Source organism: Bombyx mori, chromosome 5, assembly GCF_030269925.1.
Source record: "Bombyx mori chromosome 5, ASM3026992v2".
NCBI classification, from domain to species: domain Eukaryota; kingdom Metazoa; phylum Arthropoda; class Insecta; order Lepidoptera; family Bombycidae; genus Bombyx; species Bombyx mori.
Window position 1 is genome coordinate 14609292 of NC_085111.1, and position 22005 is coordinate 14631296.

At 36.7% G+C, this 22005-nt stretch overlaps 1 protein-coding gene and 1 long non-coding RNA gene across 4 annotated transcripts in view; one reads left to right on the forward strand and one right to left on the reverse strand.

Annotated features, from left to right (window-relative positions):
* LOC101738757 (solute carrier family 12 member 6) overlaps window positions 1-22005 on the reverse strand; it is a 419122-nt gene that overhangs the window by 391448 nt on the left and 5669 nt on the right. For all 3 annotated transcript variants that reach the window (XM_062668776.1, XM_012693706.4, XM_062668778.1), the window contains exon 2: window positions 2232-2489. In XM_062668776.1, coding sequence (XP_062524760.1) covers window positions 2232-2352 — 121 coding nt within the window. In that variant the 5' untranslated portion in view covers window positions 2353-2489. The remainder of the gene's footprint in view (window positions 1-2231; window positions 2490-22005) is intronic.
* On the forward strand, window positions 6872-21503 carry LOC105842191 (uncharacterized). Its single transcript, XR_001139926.4, has 3 exons — window positions 6872-7366; window positions 9626-9744; window positions 18366-21503. It is a non-coding gene; the product is annotated as an uncharacterized LOC105842191 (long non-coding RNA).

Here is a 22005-nt window from a genome sequence, read left to right on the forward strand (position 1 = left end):
CCATCAGCGGCAATCTATTTTTATATAGTGTTTTTTTTAAATTGTATTGTTAATAATTTTTTTTAAATATTATGTAATTAATAAGATTTAAAATAAATATGAATAAATAATAATATAATAATAACCTAACTTGTAGCGAAGTCCGGGTTGGATTCCCATCAGAAATATTTAAAAAAGTATATATAATATGTATAGTTATATAGTAAATTTGATAATCATAGCGGTGGTCTAAAATATCATCACCAGGTCTTCTCTTCCCATGGGTGTCGTAATAGGCTGTGGCATTCTCTCATAAACCAGGCAATCATAAACAGGCATTCACTGGCACCAGGGCGTACTTGGAACTTGGCATGTACCAACATCCTACCTATTTCTGTCGCGAAACAATCATGCGTTTCAACTTAAAGGCAGGCCTAATAATAGCCATTTTACAGTATAATTGAGACTTCGGCCTCATGTGGCGGCATTCATGTTGTGATGTCCATGGTCTCCGATAGCTACTTTACACTGGGTAGGTATTAAGCTCCTTCACCCATCTGTACGTTAAAAACTAGATATGCCCTGCGGTTACGCCGGCTTGAATTTGAAATTCAGAAACAAATGAAAAACGTTGCATTTTCCCGAGTTAAAGAGTTTCTCGTGAAAACATCCGCTCCATCAACTACAAATCGATTTGTTAGATCCATTGGTACGTAATATCACGAGCCAGCGAGCACACTGTCGTATTTACTGTACACACAACCCTCTTAGCTCAAGTCGTAACATTTACCATCACAAAAAGTATTCTATCTACTAATCTAGGCTACAAGCTGTTTTTATGTGAAATTTTAGACAAATTAATTCGGCTATATATATTTATTGACTTTGTAGACAGACGAGCATACGGCCCACCTGATGGTAAGTGGTCACCAACGCTCATGGACGACAGTAATGCCGGGGTCACAGCCAAGTCGCTGCCTACCATTTAGCAATATCTAAACATACAAATTTTCAAATTTATAATTTACTAGCGACCCGCCCTCGCTTCGCTTCGGAAACATTAAAACACACATGAAACCAAAAAATAAATAACAAAATAATAAAAAAAAGTAGCCTATGTTCATCAGGGACAATGTCGGCTTCTAATGGAAAAAGAATTTTTCAAATCGGTCCAGTAGTTTCGGAGCCTATTCGAAACAAACAAACAAACAAATCTTTCCTCTTTATAATATTAGTATAGATGTAAGTATAGATAATTATTAATACTAGTGATCCGGCAGTAGTCGAAATTCGACTATAATTAATTGAAATTATAAGATTGATTATTATATTATTATATAATACCTACTTCTTTAATCACAGATTTCGCCAAGACTACACTTTAAACAAATATTAACAAAGACAAACAATGTTTAGTCTATTTTCAATTTTACCATAGACTTTATGCAATAAGAAAAGTTTGACAATAAACAAATAGTAGGCATGCGTGTGTGTCAAATACATGGTAGTGTGTGTAATGTTTTCTTTATTGATATAATGTATCTTTTATGAACTATTTAAAAAAAATATTAGCACTGTGCACTCCTTCTCTATATTCTCTATAAGTGTGGGAAATTTCATACTACTCCGTCCGCGCAATTTTCTTAAAAAGGGATACAAAGTTTTTGCTTCACGTATTAATATATAGACTACATAGTTTAGGTATCGATAGATAGATCGTTAATAGTATGCGTATAGATTCATGGTATGCGTAAACTTTTTCTTATCTCGTATCTGTTTCTGATACGATACCGGTAGATCCACCTAGTATTAAAAAGTAACCGAATTCCATTTACATACCTAACAATTGACCTTGAGGTCAAAGTTACAGTTGACCTAACAATTAACCTTGAGGTCAAAGTTTCAACTGAACTGTACAACAGTGGTGACGGGCGGGATCAATCTAACCGAAACGCACATTTAATGAGCACAGTCAATCAAGAAATATTTTTTACTAACATAAAAATGTATGCATGTATATGTATATGTGATTTTGTATATATGTAGATATACTTTTTTTGTATGTATTCGTAACCTAATATAAATTTCATTGCACCTACCACTATTTACTCTGCACTACCTTTGGTTGACTGGTAGAGAATGCCTTAGGCATTAAGTCCGCCAATGTAAATTTTACATGAAGTGTAATAAATAAATAAATAAATAAAAAACTTAAAGACTACCCACATAAATTACAATTAGGAAAAACTTACCTGAAGCGGACAGAAGTTTTCCCTTTTGCTCGGCGTCAGCCTCGGCACAGGTCGCTCCGTAGTTTTTAAAAGTTTTCCCTTTGGGGTCATCGAACTTCGTCACTTTAAATCTTTCCGACATTTCGAACACTGATGAACTCACACTTTTGTACACTTACACCGATTTCATAACACTAATCGATATTTTTGTTAAATTACACTAGAAACTTCGTTTTTAATTATTGCCACCGAGCAGTGGAGCTGCGCGCAAATGGTTTTCTGTAAAAGAAAAAAAAACAATTTAAGAGAACGAAATCGATTTAATTTTTTTTTTCTTTTAATTGGCGCGAAACGGGCCGGTGTTCGAAATTTGAGTTAAATAAGAATGCTTGAGTTAACTGATAATTATGTTATAGGCTAATTTCCTTATCATTAAACTGCAAAAAGGAACCTTTTTTTTTATTGCCTAGATGGGTGGACGAGCTCACGGCCAATCTGGTGTTAAGTGGTTACCGGAACCCATAGACATATACAACGTAAATACCGCCACCCATCTTGAGACATGAGTTGTAAGGGTCCCACTTTTAACAGTATAACGGCTGCCCCGCCCTTCAAGCCGAAACGTATTACTGCTTCACGGCAGAAATAGGCAGGGTGGTGGTACCTACCCGTGCGACCCGTGCGGACTCAAAAGACATCCACCAGTAATGTTGTGTGTTTCAAGATAATATATGTGTATGTAGTATTAAAACCTAAGAACAGTATTCGCGAGTCGTAAACACGTGGTAGCACCGATAGTGGTATTCGAAGCGTCGGGAAAAAACGCTAGAAAAGTAGTTTTCGTTAAACGTATTTTCTCTCTTCCCTAAATCAATTAGCTCGAAAAGTCATATATTTACTCTGAGCGAACCGGAGCAGGGTTAGCCTACGTAAACATAAACAAATTAGTGCTGCGTGGCAGAAATTAAATTTGAGTTAAAATGGACACTTTCAATCTTAGCGGACAATAAATGGTGTTTTATGTTACAATAAATGGTTTCAATTTAAAAATAAATGCTGTCTACTTTATAAATAAACTAGCTTTTGCCCGCGACTCTGTCCGCGTAGAATGGTTACTTTGGCTAAATTTTACCCCCACTTCATTTACGTAGAAGGTGAAAATATTGTTGAATTATAATATAGAATGTTAAGGAGCTATTTAAACCCCTATTTTCAAACATTGTTTATTGGTGCTCCGCTTGTATTAGCCTTACCGTGATGCTATATAGCCTATAGCCTTCTTCAATAAATGAGCTATCTAACACTGAAAGAATTTTTCAAATCGGAACAGTACTTCCTGAGATTAGCGCGTTCAAACAAACAAACTCTTCAGCTTTATAATATTAGTATAGATATACTGTTTAAGTATAAATTCTGTCTACTCTATAATAGTAACAGGTGTAATTAGAGAAATGAGCGTCTACAAGTTAACGAAAAAAATTTCTGAGATAGATATGAGATAGAGCAAGGTAGAGACACTTTGCATGTTGCCGTTTGACTTTCAACGTATTTGGAGTTCTGCTGTTGCTCCTATACTTTTTCTTGCGAATATTTTTTTTTTTATTTTTTTTTATTGCCCTTGTAGGCAGACGAGCATACGGCCCACCTGATGGTGAGTGGTTACCGTCGCCCATGGACTTCAGCAATGCCAGGGGCAGAGCCAAGCCGCTGCCTACCGCTTAATACTCTCCACAAGCCTCGTTTGAAGAAGGACATGTCATAGCGCTCGGGAAACACCGTGGAGGGGAGCTCATTCCATAGCCGGATGGTACGTGGCAAAAAAGACCTCTGGAAACGCACTGTGGATGACCGCAGTGGCTCCAGGTAGTATGGATGAACTCTACTCCGGTGGCGGGCGGTGCGATGGTAAAAACGAGATGCCGGTATCATCTCGAACAATTCCTCAGAGCACTCCCCATGGAACATACGGTACAAAATACAGAGGGAACCGAAGTCCCTCAAATAGAAGAATAGAATGTTTTAAGCATTTAAAAATGAGGGTCTGCTTTCTTATCACTCATTTGCGGACCTAGTTCGATTTTCGTTGAGTTTGACTTCACCGCAGTCTTCAATTTTGTTTTTTCCCAGATCCTTCAAAAATATTTTCGATCTTTAATCAATACAACAAAAATGTCCGATTCAACATTGCTATTTCATACTTTGATAGCGTCATGTCTTCTTGAAAAGCAGTAATGCTTGCAATGCTTTTTCATAGACTATTACCTTCTCATAAGCTTACATCAACCAAACAATTAAAGTAGTTCGCCTGTGGCCAATATCAAATAACAATAGCACATCGTATAAAATATTCAGATTAGTCAGCTTGGATTAGTGCACAATAACACTCATGATAACCCAAAATATCAGAAATCTGTCACTTATTATAATAGATGATTAAAGAAAGTGACACTCTTAAAGAATGTGATGACAGTTGATTTGAAACCCAATGACGTCTGAAAGTAATAAAAACATATACGAGGACAAATTCCTTTCCGTACAGTTAGCGAGGGCGCCTAGCCTGCCTGTAGGATTAAATAAAAATTCCTGCTTATCCTTTCAACGGGGAGAACGAGACGACATACAACAGAATTCCACATCGTTGTGTTTCTAGAAGTTTCATTTGGAATGTTATAATAAAAGAATTTGAAATGTTGTTAACGGTAAAATTTATGAAACAAACGCATGATTGAACGGAAAACGAGTTTTCATTGAATCTGCGACGAACCAAAGACTGCTGAGGATACAGAATAACATCCAACAACCACATAATATAACTCTGCTGAAGAACAAACATCTAATCCAATTGTAAAAAAGTCCTGTACTGTAGGTACTGTTTTCAATCTCCTTCGAGGCGGCGTGTCTCCTTCGGCCGGTACTTGCATAAGATAGCCGGAAGGGAACCGACGGCGCAGTGCCACCACTGCGCGGACCGCGACGAGGAATATACAGCGGAATACACATTGGCGCATTGCTCTGGATTCGATGAACAACGCGCCGCCCTCGTCCCGGTCATAGGACCTCTCGCTGCCGCGTGTCGTGGCTACGATGCTCGGCAGCGAGGCGTCCTGGAAGGCGATGCTCGACTTCTGCGAGTCCACCATCTCGCAGAAGGAGGCGGCGGAGCGAGAGAGGGAGAGCTCTTCCCTTTCCGCACCGATCCGTCGCCGTCGAGCCGGGGGCCGGAGGCGAGAATACGCCCGTACGTCCCGGCCCCTGTAGGTAGCGACCTCCCCCCGGTGAAGGTCAAGGGGCGACCTGAGTGGGTGAGGCCGCACAGCGTGCTACCAGCACTCTAGCGCGCTGCCGTGGAGTAAATAGAGCGACCGGTCGACGGTGTATCGCGTCCCGACTTGGCAGGCTGGTTCTGGTCCAGCGGGGTTCCGGAACACCAGCGGCACCGTCTGGGCGGCCTGACGGACTGCCGTACCAAGATGGCCGACGTTTCAGAGCCTTCGATTCGCCTCGAAGGCTCCGTCGGCTGGGCATCCTTGGGGTGAGCCGCGCCGTCTGGTTGTAGTGTTGACCGCGGTAGCCCCCCTACCTCATCCGGGTTCTGACCTCGGAGGGGATCGGACGTCGGGTGTAAGAGTGCAGGGGAGTCGTTTAGTGGGTGGGCCGTAAAATCCTTGGGCCCGCGGTCTGCTCACAACACCATGCAGACCGTTGAGTCTCACATACTCCGCGCGCCCCTTTTGCGCGGGGACCTCGTAGGAGGTTCGGCCCTCTACCCGAAAAAAAAAAAGGTACTGTTTTCAAAACTTTATGAATCTGAAAACAGAACAATAGAAGGTGGATTTGATTAAATTGTTGAACGGGACAACTTTTCGTGGCAAGTGGCAAAACACGAGTAGGAATAAAAAGTGAATTTGATTTTATCTGTCATAGTCCCATTGAAGAGAACAGACTAGTTACAATACCAACAACTTGGTTCTGCAGTGACAGTGTCATGATGACAACTGGTCCCCAACATTAGGTCACGGGAATGGTTAACATTCAAGCCCCAGGCAGAGTCAACATATGGGATATAACTTTCCGTTTATCCCCTTATTACTTATTGATAGATTTTTAGTACAGTGTGCTTAGTGAGAGTTTTTTAACGTTCTCGATAGCGTGAACGTTATTTCAAATTAGTTTGCAGTTAGAACGTTTGCCTACGTTAGCCACTATGAGCGTTTCTCCAACAGCATACGAATTTGAGTTAACTTAAAGAAATCAGTTCATTTTTCTCTTTCTCCGTCGAAAGCTAAAAAAATTCCATCACATTATTACGAACAATCCACTTCGTACCGTCGAGACATCCACTTAACAGCAAATGTCGATATCTGAAAAACACTCTTGATGTGGGTTCAATCCTTATTTTGCGTGTGCGATACATTGTATTCAACGTTATTAAGGCTTTATATGCAAACAATAAGGATTGGTTTCCATTGTTAATTCGTCTACCATAAAATTTATCAAGTAGATTGTTAATTGAAAGATGGAAGTATTGCAGAGAGGCAAAAATTATCTGTGATGGAATGGTATGGTATAATGTTTTACTTGCAGTTTCTCGCAGATAGAGGTTTGACTAGCTATTACTTTTATCCAAGCGGTTCTAGATTCGATTCGACATTGCTTTTTTATTTTTGGAGTTTACTCCTTTAGAATCGATTTACATATATAGGCCCGGGGTATGAAAATTATGGGGACCAAAATCGTACTAGCATGTCACACGAAATGCGTTATGCGCCTGATTGCGCATGTCACACGAAATGTGTTATCGCAGGTGATGCCGGGCTGCTGCGCCGGCAGTCCGCCACAAAGCCTCGTACTGATCGCGCGTTTCTCTCATTATTGTATTTTCATATATTTGTTAGTCGTTTGTTTTGTGTCTCGTTAATTTGTTAATAATCTGTAGTGTATCGTGTTGTCGTAATATAGAACTATTTCTCGTATTGTTTCGTTTAATTTTTTATATCCAGTAAACTCCAGTCGTGCGTCGGAGCGGACACACACACTTTTTTATTTCTGAACCATATAAATGTATAAATATTGTGAAAATACAATAGGTGTTTTTATTCAAACTAACAGGTGGCTTCCCAATAACTGCACTATTAAGCTTTGTCTGCTTTTATACAGTAAGTACATGTAAAAATTAAATGCCTTTCAAATGATATTAGTTGTAAGCTATCTGATCATTGGATTAAATAAATAGTAGAAGATAAATTGCTCACAGTAATCTGACCCCGAACTAGGAATTCTTGTACTCTAGGATCAAAAGACTATGTTTAATCCTAAACATATGTAGGATACTAAAAACCTAAATAAAGACCAAACAAACCTGCTCATCACGCAAATGTTTGCCACAGGGGGGAATCGAACACGCGACCCACAACCCAGTAGTCAGAGGCACTGACTACTGCGTCATTAAGACAGTCCATACTAGTTACATTTTTTTCTCAAAAATCTTCTTTAGATACATATATAAACAACTTCTACATTTTTGATATTAATAACCGATCTATCACATTGCATTGCGCTCAGCGACTTGCGCACACTAGTACTCTACATACGTACATATGTGTATGTTTGTATATATTTGTGAGACCGCTCGACTACATTCCAAACCTGTCTGTTTTTTTCATGCGCCCAGCACACATCTGAATAATACGACTTTAATAGAAAAATAAATACTGTATCGATATAAACGAATTTAATGGAAATAGAATTTTACGTATTAACTTCAATCAATTTTTTTTTTCGTTGCACCGAGGCATCTCTTTGTCTCACGTCTGCCACGGTTGAATTCCATCCGAGATTTAAAGGCTGACTGTTAAGCAACACGGCACTTTACTCGGTTAAACTCCAACATAATTCACCTACCGCCATCGTAAGCGGAAATCCGGCTATTTCATCCCGAACCAAAAAAAAAGATGACACGTACCAGAGATACTATAGCCAAAATGGAACCGCGGGAGCAACTACGCTACTAAAAAAAACCAGCGCAGCGATGACATGTCTTTCTAGATTAGAATTAGTTGAAGTTGAATTAGTTAGATTTCTAGATTGAATTAGTCTTAGACTACTTTAAACTGAAGTGGTTGGCTTAGAATTAAAAGATTAGAATTTGTTGAAGTTGAATTAGTTAGATTTCTAGTTTGAATTAGTGTTAGACTAATTTAAGCAGAAGTGGTTAGCTTCCTAACATTACTGATTATCGTAATGGTAACCGCATTGCCTCAGTAGACTTATGTTCCCCATAAACAGTAGCTCAAAAACCATTCAGCGATTTCGTTCGTAATAAAATAAAGATTTATCAAAACCCGTTAAAACAAAACGTTAGAGTCTTTCATTGACCTTAATGAACAATGAACATGCATTTTAACATCTTTTGTTTTCATAAAGCCATTATGATAAAAAAAAAAAACTTTTTAGGTCAGATGATTGTAGGCTTTTCGGGTGCAAATTCTAAAATAAGGGTCGTCGTCTTTGGCTCCTCTTCAAAATACTCTCTAAATGATTCTTAGAAACCTTTGCATTACTTTAATAGCCTTACGATGAATATTATCTATTGTATTCATGGATTGGATTGGAATGAAATCATTAAATTAGCTTTTTTAACGTGACGCCATTTTTAATTTCCTTCAAGTCATTCCCAAGGAATTAGCACATAATGGTAATACTCGCAGAAACTAATTATTTTTCTATTTGGTTAGATCTACTTGGGCCTTTGATCTTACAATTCAAGGTGGATTATATAAAGTGGTTACCGGGACTGTTACCAAAATGCTTAACATTATTTCAAAATCTTAATGGATTTGTTTAACATCTTTCCCTTTAAATTGGAACAAATGCTTACTTCGTAGCTAAAATACGAATTATCTATCCAAAATGGCGGTACAAATATATCCGAAATTACTATATGGGGCATGGGGCTACTGATAGGTTTTATCAATTTTAGTTTAGTTAATCAGTTGACCTGATTAGTAGAAAAAAATAGCATATACGATAGGAAAACAGAAACGGAAGTTATTCGGGATAAATTGGATCGCAATAAAATATTATATCATAGCAAGAGTGCTCGTAAATTTTGTTACAAATTATTGGATTTGGTATTGGATAAATTATACCAGATATTTTCGAAATATTTCGTTTTATGTTTTCAAATCTAAATAACTATTATTTTATTAACTCTAACCAAAGGCGATTTTACCCTTCATTCAAAATTACAAATGTATCCTTTCTGGTGAGCATAATTTTTGTGTGTTATTCTTGAAGTTTGTGTTCAATGTTTTTGTCGGAAAAAGAATCAATTAAATAAAAAGCTTTATTATTCAAAATATAATTAATGTTAATTTGAATATTTTTTTGTGATCTAAAAGTTATATCGTTTTAAGGTCGATACTTAAAAAAAAGAGGTGGATGAAGCCGAAGACCAGACTCAGTGGTGTGGATTGGGAGATGCCTATGCGATGCCAGTGGACGACTATGGGCGGATGATGATGATGATGATACAGTAAGTATTGATTAAAACTACTTCAATGTATCGGGTCGTCATCGGTAACCATCCAAACATGTAAAGTATTGGAAGCTTCGAGAATCGTACGATGAAAACGATCAACGTAAATTTAATAACCATCCATCTGTGATACCGTAAAAGTTAATCAATTACAAAGATAAATATTTCGCTGGTTCATTTATCAAACTAAAATTGTTTCTTGATCAATCTTTTTATTTATATTTGATCATTTCTTATTCGAGAAAGCCATTATAGGAATTACTTATAAATCAAACAGACAAAAAAAACTTGAATTGAATCAAACTGAAGAAAAAATACTTTATGTAACCAAAGATATACGATCGGAAACATTGAACGAACAGAACTCTAAACAAATCTAGTTAATTACGAAGTGTCGATAACAATCATTCGATGCAATTGAATGTTTGCAACTGTTTTAATGGGAACTGTCCTATTCAATATCGTTATTGTTCACGGTTGCGCAAGCAACGGTCTTCATTTGAAGTGGGCGGTGATTGGAAACGCACTTTATAATTATATTCCATTCATTGAAATAATAATTAAAAAAACAATCTTTTTGTTTGATCACTTTTATCAATGTCATTATAAATTAAATTTCATTGTTACCGGAGACACCACAAGCGAATAATAAATTTAGAATTGTACAACTAATTTGGAACAAAAAATTAATCGTAAAATAACTTAATCGTAATTCTTAACTGTTCGGGAGCGCGAAGGAGTTAGAAGCATTTCCTCGTCGAACCCGTCGCTTGCGACGAAGGGCTCGACGAGCGAATCAACCCACAGACACAGCCCACTGAGTTTTTCGCCGGATCTTCTCAGTTGGTCGCGTTTTCGATTCGGTGGTAGATTCTACGAAGCACTGCTCTTGCTAGGATCAGTATTAGCAACACTCCGGTTTGAGCCCCGTGAGCTAACCTACATGTTAGAACGAAGCTGAAATAGCCCCTCAAGGCTATCAGCATAGGTAGGAAATAATAATAATAGAAGCATCAAAATTACAAGTGATTACTCAATATGTCATTAATATATAACTGCTTAATCATGACTGTGTATTATATCTAACTATTCATAAGAAGTTAAATTACTAAAATTTTAAGAGAATATATAAATTATATTCAAAAATAACTTCTAATATCTCATCTAAGATCATCTAAGATCTAATATTCAAAAATAACTTCACGAACAAAGTACGGGAAAATAATAAATCAATCTTTAGAGTTGTAAATACAAATGCTTAACCCCAAATTGTTCTAGCTATTGCTAGCACTTCCTCATCGATGGTCTGTAGTAGTATTTTCATAATTTCCCACTGGCTATATTTCTTAAGGTTGCTAATCAAAATTCTAGTATTCCCAAGGAGAGCTTACTTTTATGTCACCGACTGATCAAACAAGACAAGCCAGATTTCTGCATGAAAACCTCCAGGTTGAACTAGTTATATTATCTAATCGAATAAACACTAAAGAAAGAAAGAAGTCGTCGTGGCATTCGTATCTATCGATGCACCGGTACCAATTTTTCTAATCAAATACGTAGTGAACAAATGTTCACGATTGACTTCCACGGTGATACGACGGTATAATTTGCGTAATTACTGGTGATAGGACGTCTTGTGAGTCCGCACAGGTAGGTACCACCACCCTGCTTATTTCTACAGTGAAGCAGTAATGCGTTTTGGCTTGAAGGGTGGGGCAGCCGTTGTAACTATACTGAGACCTTAGAACTTATATCTCAAAGTAGGTGGCGCATTTACGTTGAAGATGTCTATGGACTCCAGTAACCGCTTAACGAGCTTGTCCACCCACCTAAGCAATAAAAAAAAAAAAAAAAAAAAATCTGCTATTTGTCTTGTCTATTTATTTTTGTTGCTTCGAGCGTCATACAAAAACGACTTGACTCATTTTTAGGAAATTAGCAATTCTATTGCATAATTATCAAGATTGACTTCTATCACAATAGATGTATTCAGATATTATGCGTCCGTTTCTCACAACATTCATGGTCAAATATCATTATGTTTGTTGATATATTACCGAACACTTTTGTCATCATAATTCACGTGACGGGTTAATTTTATTTCCACAAATCGTAAGTGCACGATCAACAACCGCGTTACCCGGGTGGATTCATAACATTAGCATTAAATTGATTTCATTAATAACATAAAATAAATGTCTTAACAATAAACATATTTAAACAACAGATTATTTTAATAACAATCTCACACTGCACCCTACAGATTATAAACACGAATGTCGTCCTACTTTCGTGTAAGGCATACTTTGTAAATTAGCAACGCTGGCCACCTTTATCGAAAAACTAATACGCGTCACATTGTATTAGAATTACAATTTTTTTTATAGCTTAGATGGGTGGACCGTCGCACAGCCCACCCGGTGTTATGTTGTTACAGGAGCCTATAGACATCTACAACGTAAATGCGCCACCCACCTTGAGATATAAGTTCCGACGTCTCAGTATAGTTACAACGGCTGCCACACCCTTCAAGCCGAAACGCATCACGGTTTCACGGCAGAAATAGGCGAGGTGGTGGTACCTACCGGTACAGACTCACTAGAGGTCCTACCACTAGTAATTACACAAATTATAATTTTGCGAGTTTGATTTTTATTACACGATGTTATTCCTTCACCGTGGAAGTCAATCGTGAACATTTATTAAGTACGTATTTCATTAGAAAAATTGGTACCCGCCTGCGGGATTCGAACACCGGTGCATCGCTAGATACGAATGCACCGGACGTCTTATCCTTTAGACCAACCTACCTACCCGTGCAGACTTACTAGAGGTACTACCACCAGTAAAGAGGATATAGCAATGGAACAGCGGTGCTTATTATAGACAACGGTAGGCAGCGGCTTGGTGCAGTGGCATTGCTGACGTCCAAGAGCAACGACATCGTCATCGACATCCGCTAACAGTAATAAATAAAGAATTCAATAAAATACAAAAAAAAAACACGTCACTGACGCTGCGAAGAAAAACGAGTAAGCAAAGTTCTGAGCATTCTTTTAAGGTTTCTGGTTTAATGAAACCTTAAAACACATAGCCCTCGCTAAATACTGGAAATAGCAGTCAATGAAATTGTACCGAAGATGTTTAATCATTCTTACGTGCATTATATCGAAAATCGGTTGAAGATGAATAGGATTAAAGGCGAATTGTCTGTGATTTTAAAGAATTCTAATTTAACAATCGGTACTGTTAATCGTTCTAAATATCGGGTCTCGTAAAATAAACAAATGAGACACTTAAGGGTTCTATCAAATTCTCAAAATAATAGTCGAATATACATATTTGAATTTAGACGGAAAAACAGATCGAATGTTCGATGCTCTGTAGATTTATTGCTTGTGCACTCAATATTTTAAAAATGTTTCACAATCATAAAAATAATATAATATGAATTATTATCAATTTTGTAACTAAAACAAACTAAATAAATGGGTTTTGACGTGACAACGTCTTATAATTCGATGGAGCCAGCTGCACGCACGAAAAAACATGACTCATGCGGCGTTACCTCGCACTGAGGCGTTCCATTTAAGGCTTGAAGTGCAAGCGAGAGCGCGCAACGATCGACAAAGAGGCACAATCGGCCTCCGCGTTCGGCAGCGTTCGACATCTGTCTCTCTCCTACTTGAGTGAGCGATGCATCCGCGTGGACAGCTGCTATACAATAATACATTTACATGTTTTCGTCAAGTATGAAGTTCAGTGAAATGTGAATGTGGTGTCAATTGTTTATAGCAACGATAATTGCGATAATTGAAAAATGAAACCATTCCATCAGTATTTTCTTATGACGTTGTCACATTCAACTATCGTCAGTAAACCGACTTTACAGACAACCGATTTTTGCCTTGCCCACCACAATTCGAGATCGTCTGATTGCTGTCAAACAATGTGACTAATTAATGAAGCCTTCCGTTTTACAAGTGATTTTACTGCCCTCGTAGCTGAAGTAATTGATAAATTAACAAAACCTACTATGTTAAGCAAGCATCCATTCCCAAACTTCCGAAATTGTGTTATGAAATTCCGCTGACACAAATTTCTGAAGAGTTTTCGCCTTGACGAAAGAATGGCATCAAGTTAGCTACCTACCGGCACGGAACAATAAGGCCGCTTTAAAAATAGCTTTCCCTCTGTCGTTGCTTTTATAAGAGCTGGAGAAGCACCTCTAATGAGGAAAAGATTGTTTTTTTTTCCTCCAAATATAAGGAGCTGCGTTACTCAAAGCGGATAATGGATAGATGACCTACCTGTTGAACCAAAAACCGTCCTGAAAATAAATTGTTTGAATTATTTTTTTGTAAACAAACGCTTTCGTACGATTCGTGAATTTCTTCGTTAACATTCCGAATCCGTACAATACTTCATTACCCGTACTGTCGTTAAATAAGATTTTAGAAATATGATACGAAATTGTTTTGATATTTATGGCCTTGTCCGCTCTGATTGAGTTGAGTTTGTTTCTTATTTAAATTATCTTCGATTTTGTTACAGCTTATTTAGAATCAGTTTCATATTTATATTACAATAATTTGCTCGGTGAAGATTTGGTCTGGTTTGAGTAAATTTTCCCGGAGCCGATAGATTACAACGTGACATTTTGCGACATTTTTAATGAGAAAATTCTTCGTAGTATTTTGATACGGCAGTCCTTCCCTTCAAACCGTTATTACAATAAAATTGAGACTTTATAGTCCAGTATTAAGATCACCGATGGCATTTATGTGAGATAATGAACAATCCCGGGTCCACTTACCACCAGAATTATTAGCATGCGTGAGCCCACGTGGAAAGGTGCCGCCCTTCAGCTGATATCTGCTATTTATTCATCTTTTTGGTTTGAAGCCATCAAACATAAGGATTTATTAACAAATATATCTACGTAATATAATATAAATTAACTTCTCTCAACTGACACAAAGTTTGATATTTCAGAGTTTATGAGTTTCATACAACTCGGTTTTCATAGGGGTACTAATACAATATCAGCGAAGACATAAAGTTCTTCTTTAAAACCTTACAAATTTTACAGTTTCAAATTCTAATCTATTTTAATAATTCTAATAATAATTATTATGGTTATAATAATATGGTTATTACAGATAGTTTATCTTAAAATAGTTTATTTAAAAATTCTAGTCTTAAATCAAACCACGAAGAAGAAGGCAAAATGGATGATTGATGATGAAGCATTGATTTCATGAACCAAATTTAGATTATCTAAAACAGGATCTGATTTGTCCTTTGAGGTCGATTCCCTTCTATCGAAAAAGTAGCAGTAGACTAAAAATCAATCCCAAAACTAGTTCACTCTGTGACTATTTCACCTCATTTGAATGGATTGTTAAATTTTATAGCCTAACCCAATATTTTCACCACTGCAGTCAGTAATTTTCGTAGCACCACAGCGCTTTATTGCCTTTTGAATGCAATATTAAAACACGACATTTCGGAATTAGATTTTACACATGATGCTAAGGCTTTCTGGTACTTTGCACAGAGAGTGAGTCTGGCTGTCCAACGAGGCAACGTAGCCAGTATCTTGGGGACTGTGCCTCCTTCAAGCGCGTTGGAAGATCTGTTCTACTGTGTGGGTTGAGTTATGTTAAATAATTTTGATTTGACTTTTTGTTAATAAACGAGATAAAAATTTTGGTATAAAAAAAAAAAGAAAAGATTTTGAGCTAAATCGAATGGAAATAAATTTTTACTTAATTTTTTTTTGTTACCTCCGCCTCCCTTTTTACCTCCTTTTGTACCTCCACAATAATAAAGTACATTGACAAAATTAATGAATGAATTATGTATTAGTTGAAAGCACTCACATCAGATTTATTGCGTTACGTGTGTGTATGTATGTATGTATGTATATCAGATGATTTTTACAACAACGCTCTATTACTAATTAGAGTTTAAAACATTTATATCGATGTCTGTTGTATTTTAATAGTCTTACAGGGTGTTGTAAGCGCTCGGTACCAAAAAACCAGCCTATTTCGGCCGTGAAACAAATCACTTCTTTTTTATCAAAACCTAAGACTTTTTATATTTAAAATTCCTCGGCTATCGGTTAATCCGTTTTCGTTTCTATACATTGAAAAAAAAAACGAATATATTCACATCCCAAATCACTTATAAATCTTATAAATAATATCTGCTTATGAAGACAATTAGCTTAGCTTTTTTATTGCTTAGATGGGTGGACGAGCTCACAGCCCACCTGGTGTTAAGTGGCTACTGAAACCCATAGACATCTACAACGCCACCCACCTTGAGATATAAGTTGTAAGGTCTCAGTATAGTTACAACGGCTGCCCCACCCTTCAAACCGAAACGCATTACTGCTTCACGGCGGAAATAGGCCGGGCAGGGTACCTACCCGTGAGAACTCACAAGAGGTCCTACCACCAGTAATTATGCAAATTATAATTTTGCGGGTTTGATTTTTATTACACGATGTTATTCCTTCATCGTGGAAGTCAATCGTGAACATTTGTTAAATAAGTATTTCATTAGAAAAATTGTTAACCGCCTGCGAGATTCGAACATCGTTGCATCGCTCGATACGAATGCACCGGACGTCTTATCCTTTAGGCCACGACGACTTCGCTAGCCTTCTTGAAGGCAATAGCCTTCAAAGGTAGACAAGCATACTTCACTCAATTCTATCCTCGCTTAAGATTTTTGATTCAACATTATTTATTTTATGTGCGCACTAAGAAATTAAATATGAATTTTTTTTAGTGCACGTACCAATGAATTTAATAGTTAAACAAATATTGCTTGATTCAATGGTTTTTAGATCAGCTAATATGCTATGTTAATATTTTATTTTTATTATTGTTCAGTTTGATGTTATAAAGTAATAAATGACGAGATTTAAATACTTGGTCTTCCAGTCATTATATTATAGTATTTGGCATAGTCTTTTATTACATCAACGAGAGAAAGAGCTCAGGGCTCACCTGGTGTTAATTAGTTACGAGAGTCCATAGACATTACAATACGAATGTCGTCATCGATCTTGAGACACGAGCTACACGTCTCAATTGTGCAGTATAACGGCTATCCTATCTATCCCAAGCGGAACGCATGACTTCTTCACGACAAAAACAGGCATAGTGGGAGCACCTACACGTGCCAACTTAGAATATACACTAACACCAGTAAACATATTTAATACGAGCAAATAATAAAACACCAGTTTATTATTTCTGCATCCCAACATTCTAGTGCATTCGAGAACGTTCTGGTACGCTCTAGTATAACCAATGACAGATTGATTCGTTAAATTCGAACCTACTCAATCAATAAAGGTCTAACAAGCGAGGCGCCACACACAATTTATTTATTGGCAACAAAAGAGTGATTTCCAATACAGTTAATTATATTATAATTTTGCATAGAAACTGCACACATCTTACATGACTGCAAATTGTTAGTTTTATGTCAATTTTTTTCCTACTTATGCTGATAGCCTTGAGAGGCTATATCAGCTTCTCCTTGACGTGCAGGTGAGCTCACGGAGCTAAAATCGGGTGTTTTGCTAACACTGGCCCTAGCAAGAGCAGTGCTTCGCAGAATCTACCACCGAATCGGAAACGCGACCCACTGAGAAAATCCGGCGAGAAACTCAGTGGGCAACGTCATGGCTTTATCAGTGTGGTTAGTGCGAGTTTTTTAACGTTTTCCATAGCGTATTTACTCAAATACGTTTTAAAGTCCTGTAAATGAAGACGAGATGAGAATGTAGATATGTAGTTCCAAAACTAAAATGGCGATTGTTTTTAAATCAATGACATTATATAAATAAATATTACGGTACACCGTACATATTAAAGATTTCACTATTTTTAAAAATTTACTAATAATACAATTATCGCTGGGCAATAATTACTATTCATTATTTTGTGGGCGTAGTTGACAAACGACTGAAAAAAAATTGTAATATAAATATTATTACTTCTATCCAAGGGCAAAGACTTAACATTTAGTTTTCGAGTGAAACATTACCACAATTGAAGCAAATTGCTGTATCCGTTGTTCTTAAATTTTTATGTTGCAGTTGACATGAAATATTGGATTTTTAGTTGAGTTTTTTATTTAATTTTTCAATGTGCTTTTTATGTTTTTTGTTTAAGCCGCAAAGACTTTATTGTATGAACGGAAAACTACGTAAGCATAAATAAATATTGCTTTAGTAGAATCGAATTTCCAAAATAATAAACCAATTACAAAAATTAAACATTAATGTCCAATGAATGCATTTAAATTTCGGGGCTTAACCGACGCACAGTTTTTTTTTATTACTTAGATGGATGGGCTAGCCAACAGCCCACCTGGTGTTAAGTGGTTACCGGAGCCTATAGACAAATGCTGCCACCCACCTTGAAATATAAGTTCTAAGGTCTCACTTTTAACAGTACAACGGCTGCCCCACCCTTCAAGCCGCAACGCATCTTCAACGCATTACTACTTCACGGCAGAAATAGGCAGGGTGGTGGCACTTACCCGTGCGGACTCACAAGACCTAGCTTACTGATATATTTTTTTTGCAGATATTGGAGGTAGACCGCAGGTTCAAGGATGTTTTAGGGCCCCAACCACCAAACGACTCCCCTCGCGCTCTCTCACCCGGCGATCGATGTTCGCCCGGAGTCAGAACCCAGGAGAAGTAACGGGGTTCCCGTGGTCAACACTACAACTAGACTTCCTTACTGAACCTGCCATTGCAGCAACCATAGGCACCTCGTGGGTGCGAAATCATGAATTCCATTTTAAATTTTTTTTTTTTAATAATTAGTTGTATATTTGTATGATGATAATGACAGCCGTTTAGTTTATTTAGTTATTAACCTTTTTCTTCTTCTTTTTCTCCACCTTATCCCACTAGGTGGGGTCCGCACGGCTAATTTTTCTCTTCCATTCTCTTCTATCAGCCGTCATCTCAACACTCACTCCTCTCTCTCTCATATCGTCATTCACACACCCAATCCATGTTTTCTTCGGTCGACCTCTTCCCCCTCTACCTTGCACTACCATTTCAATACATCTCCTATTCACATGCATCTTCTCTCTACGCATCAATAAGTTACTAACCTTTTTATAGTGCATTTAATCAATACACATACAATTCCATTTAGATTACTAAACCACAATTTCAGGCTAAAACTGTGAAGCGTATACATTTATTTAAATCGGAAATACAGGATTTCCGTCCCCAGTGGTGGTTGGTCTAGTGGTTTCATCGATCGTGTCCGCTGCGTTCCTTTCATTAAAAACTTCCGGTCGACTGTTTTCAGGCAGCATTAGTTGCGTTGCATGCATAATTTTTCAACTTACTTATATTTTCATTTGGATGCATAAGTTGTGCGCTCAGTGTGCATTCTTTAACTACTCGGTCGACTGTTGCATCTTTGCCATAAGAATTTCTGATCTAAATTAATAATTCTTATTCTTTTCTTTAACTCCGCCATTGCCGGTCCCAAGCCCGGATGAGAAAAGATGAGGGTTGGCGTCGGTATGCCACCTACCCGGCCGTAAAAATTTATCGCCGAGCAACGGGCGGCGGTCAACTAACCCGAACTAGGGCTTCAGTAGCCCAGAGGAACTAAATCGCCTCTGAAATTCTGCTGTGGAAGGAGGCGGGAACCCACCACTAGCAATTTTCCCAAGAAAACCTTTACGTATGTACTCCGTAAAGGTCACGTTCCACAGCACTGAGGAACAGGACCCACTGAGGAGGATTCTTTTCTAAGCCGAATGTTCTACGTAATAATAAGAGTCAATGTGACTATATACATTTGGTATTATCTTCAAAAATTTTACACATCCTCGTGTTGTTTGACACTTTTCCACTTTCACTTGTCTTTTCGTTCTAAGAAACAATGTCGCTTTCAAATTTAATACGCTTTTTTATTAGCTTCAGACGTATGTATGTTATTATGTAACGGAATCTTTGAACATGATTTTGACCCCCTTCAAGACGTCGGATTAACTCGAAATTTGGTATACTTATTATGGACCGATGACAATTCAATATTTAAAAAAAACTGAAAAAAAATATTGAAATATTGAAATTCAATTAAATGAAAAATGTGCATGGTATCAGTAGTTATAAATATTTTATGAACAGATATGAGTAGAAGGGTTATTTTGATAATACCCTGAGAAGCACCCCACGCTTTTTTTTACAAAATCATTTTATCTTACACTATTTTTAATTCAAATTTATTAAAATTTATTTTCTATTTTTAGTTGGATTTTCTATAAAAGCGTATTTTGTTAGCGTAGCGAAGCGTAGTTCTCCGGCATTCTTTTGGCGATGTCGATTGCATGTTGCACGTAATATTTATTATGGATTTTGATCTTAATATATTATTTTGGTTTTTATTAATAAATTACAAAAAGTTTCGTACGCAGCACTTGTGTCTTTGAGCATCTCTGAGCTGGGTACAATGAAAAATGATTACACTTTTTCTAAAAGCCAATAATGTTATTATAAAAATGGGGCAATTCATGCTCATTATTGGCAGTCTGAGCAATACTAACATGCTTAATGAGATTTCGTAGACTGAATGTGCTTACGGGAATCGTGTGCAGCCACTCCAAATATATTATTTAGTAAAAATTTCTAACGTAAAAAATACTCCTTAGGCTGTAAAATCTTATTTTGTTGTTATCCATTGGTCAGGGAACTCAACGAAAGCTGATTGAATTTGAATTTGAATTTTTATTAAAAGTATTTTTGTTTGCTTTATTATCGCATAGATTTTTGTTCATTAATAAAGTGTCCTTTTCGAATAAATCCCTAATGTCGTTTACACAGACTAGACGGCTGCGAAAACGAGATTCAAACTTTGGGAAGTAATCGTAATATAGATCGTCATATTTTTAGGTAATTAAACTTGATTTATTGTGATTTATGTCATAAATTGATATTGGGATATTCAAATCTTTTGATCAACAAATTTAAAACATTCAAAGCGAAAATACTTACAACCTGTATTTTAACTTGAATATTTTGATTTGAAATTGTTACAAACGTGGGGTTGATGCGGTAATTTTAGGTTATTTATTTTTCTTTCGTAACCAAACTAAAGATGTATAGTATTATTTATATTTATAGTATTCATGTAAAGAAATATACGAAAACGTACGGAGGCGATGAAAGAAAAAAATCAGATCCCGCTGAAAATAATTCTGATGCCAATAAAAGTACTGCTACTTTTCTCTGCCTCTTCATGACATTGGTTTAAATTAGCGTTGTTATATAATGGAGACTTCACACGGTCTCGTGTCTCGAAATCCGCGGTCCATTTTCACGAAAAGGAACATGCTGCAACAATTTTTTGTCCATTGCCTAATATCGAAATACATAAGCTTATCGCTTAAACATCCACGAACCAACCTAAGAGATAATGGTAGCTGTTGTAAGTTTGTAATTTTCCATACATTCCCTAGCTCAAATATAAGTACTTAAGATTTTTTTTATCAAGCGGTATTGTTATTTTAAGTGCTTTTGTTTAAGATTTATGTTTTATGTTTCAATGTGTTTAAATATGTTATTTTTATTTTGTTTTGTTTATTTAATAGCCGACTTAACTTAATAGGTGTATGGCTTTAATAAAGAATATAAAAAAAAAAACCGCTTGACCTTAAACCTACTCGTACAAAAAACATGTAATATGTAATAAGTGTTATTTTAATTAGAACAAACTATACAATCCGTAGTCCGACCGCAAAAACTACAAAGTATTTGACACACCGGAAATAACATAATGACAAAAAAATATGTGATTAAACCGTAGAGTTTGTAATTATATTCTTTGAGAAATTTTTGTTTCTCTTATGCCATAAATGATCCGACGGATCTAATGCGCCACCTGATGCGTAATATAATAGATGTATATATCATCCGTGAGCTCATCTGTCATCACAAAGCTGTGAACGTTTCAAAATGAACGCAATAATATATTATAGTGCTCACTACTACATGCGAAAAAAAACTAAATCACGTATATATCTATATATTATTACGTGATGGAAAAACTTTGTACCCCTTTTTACGAAAATTGCGCGGAGGGAGGAGTATGAAATTTTCCACACTTATAGAGAGTATAGAGAAGAAGTGCAAAACGCAAATATATTTTTTTAAATTATGCATAAAAGATACATTAAATCAATAAAGATAACATG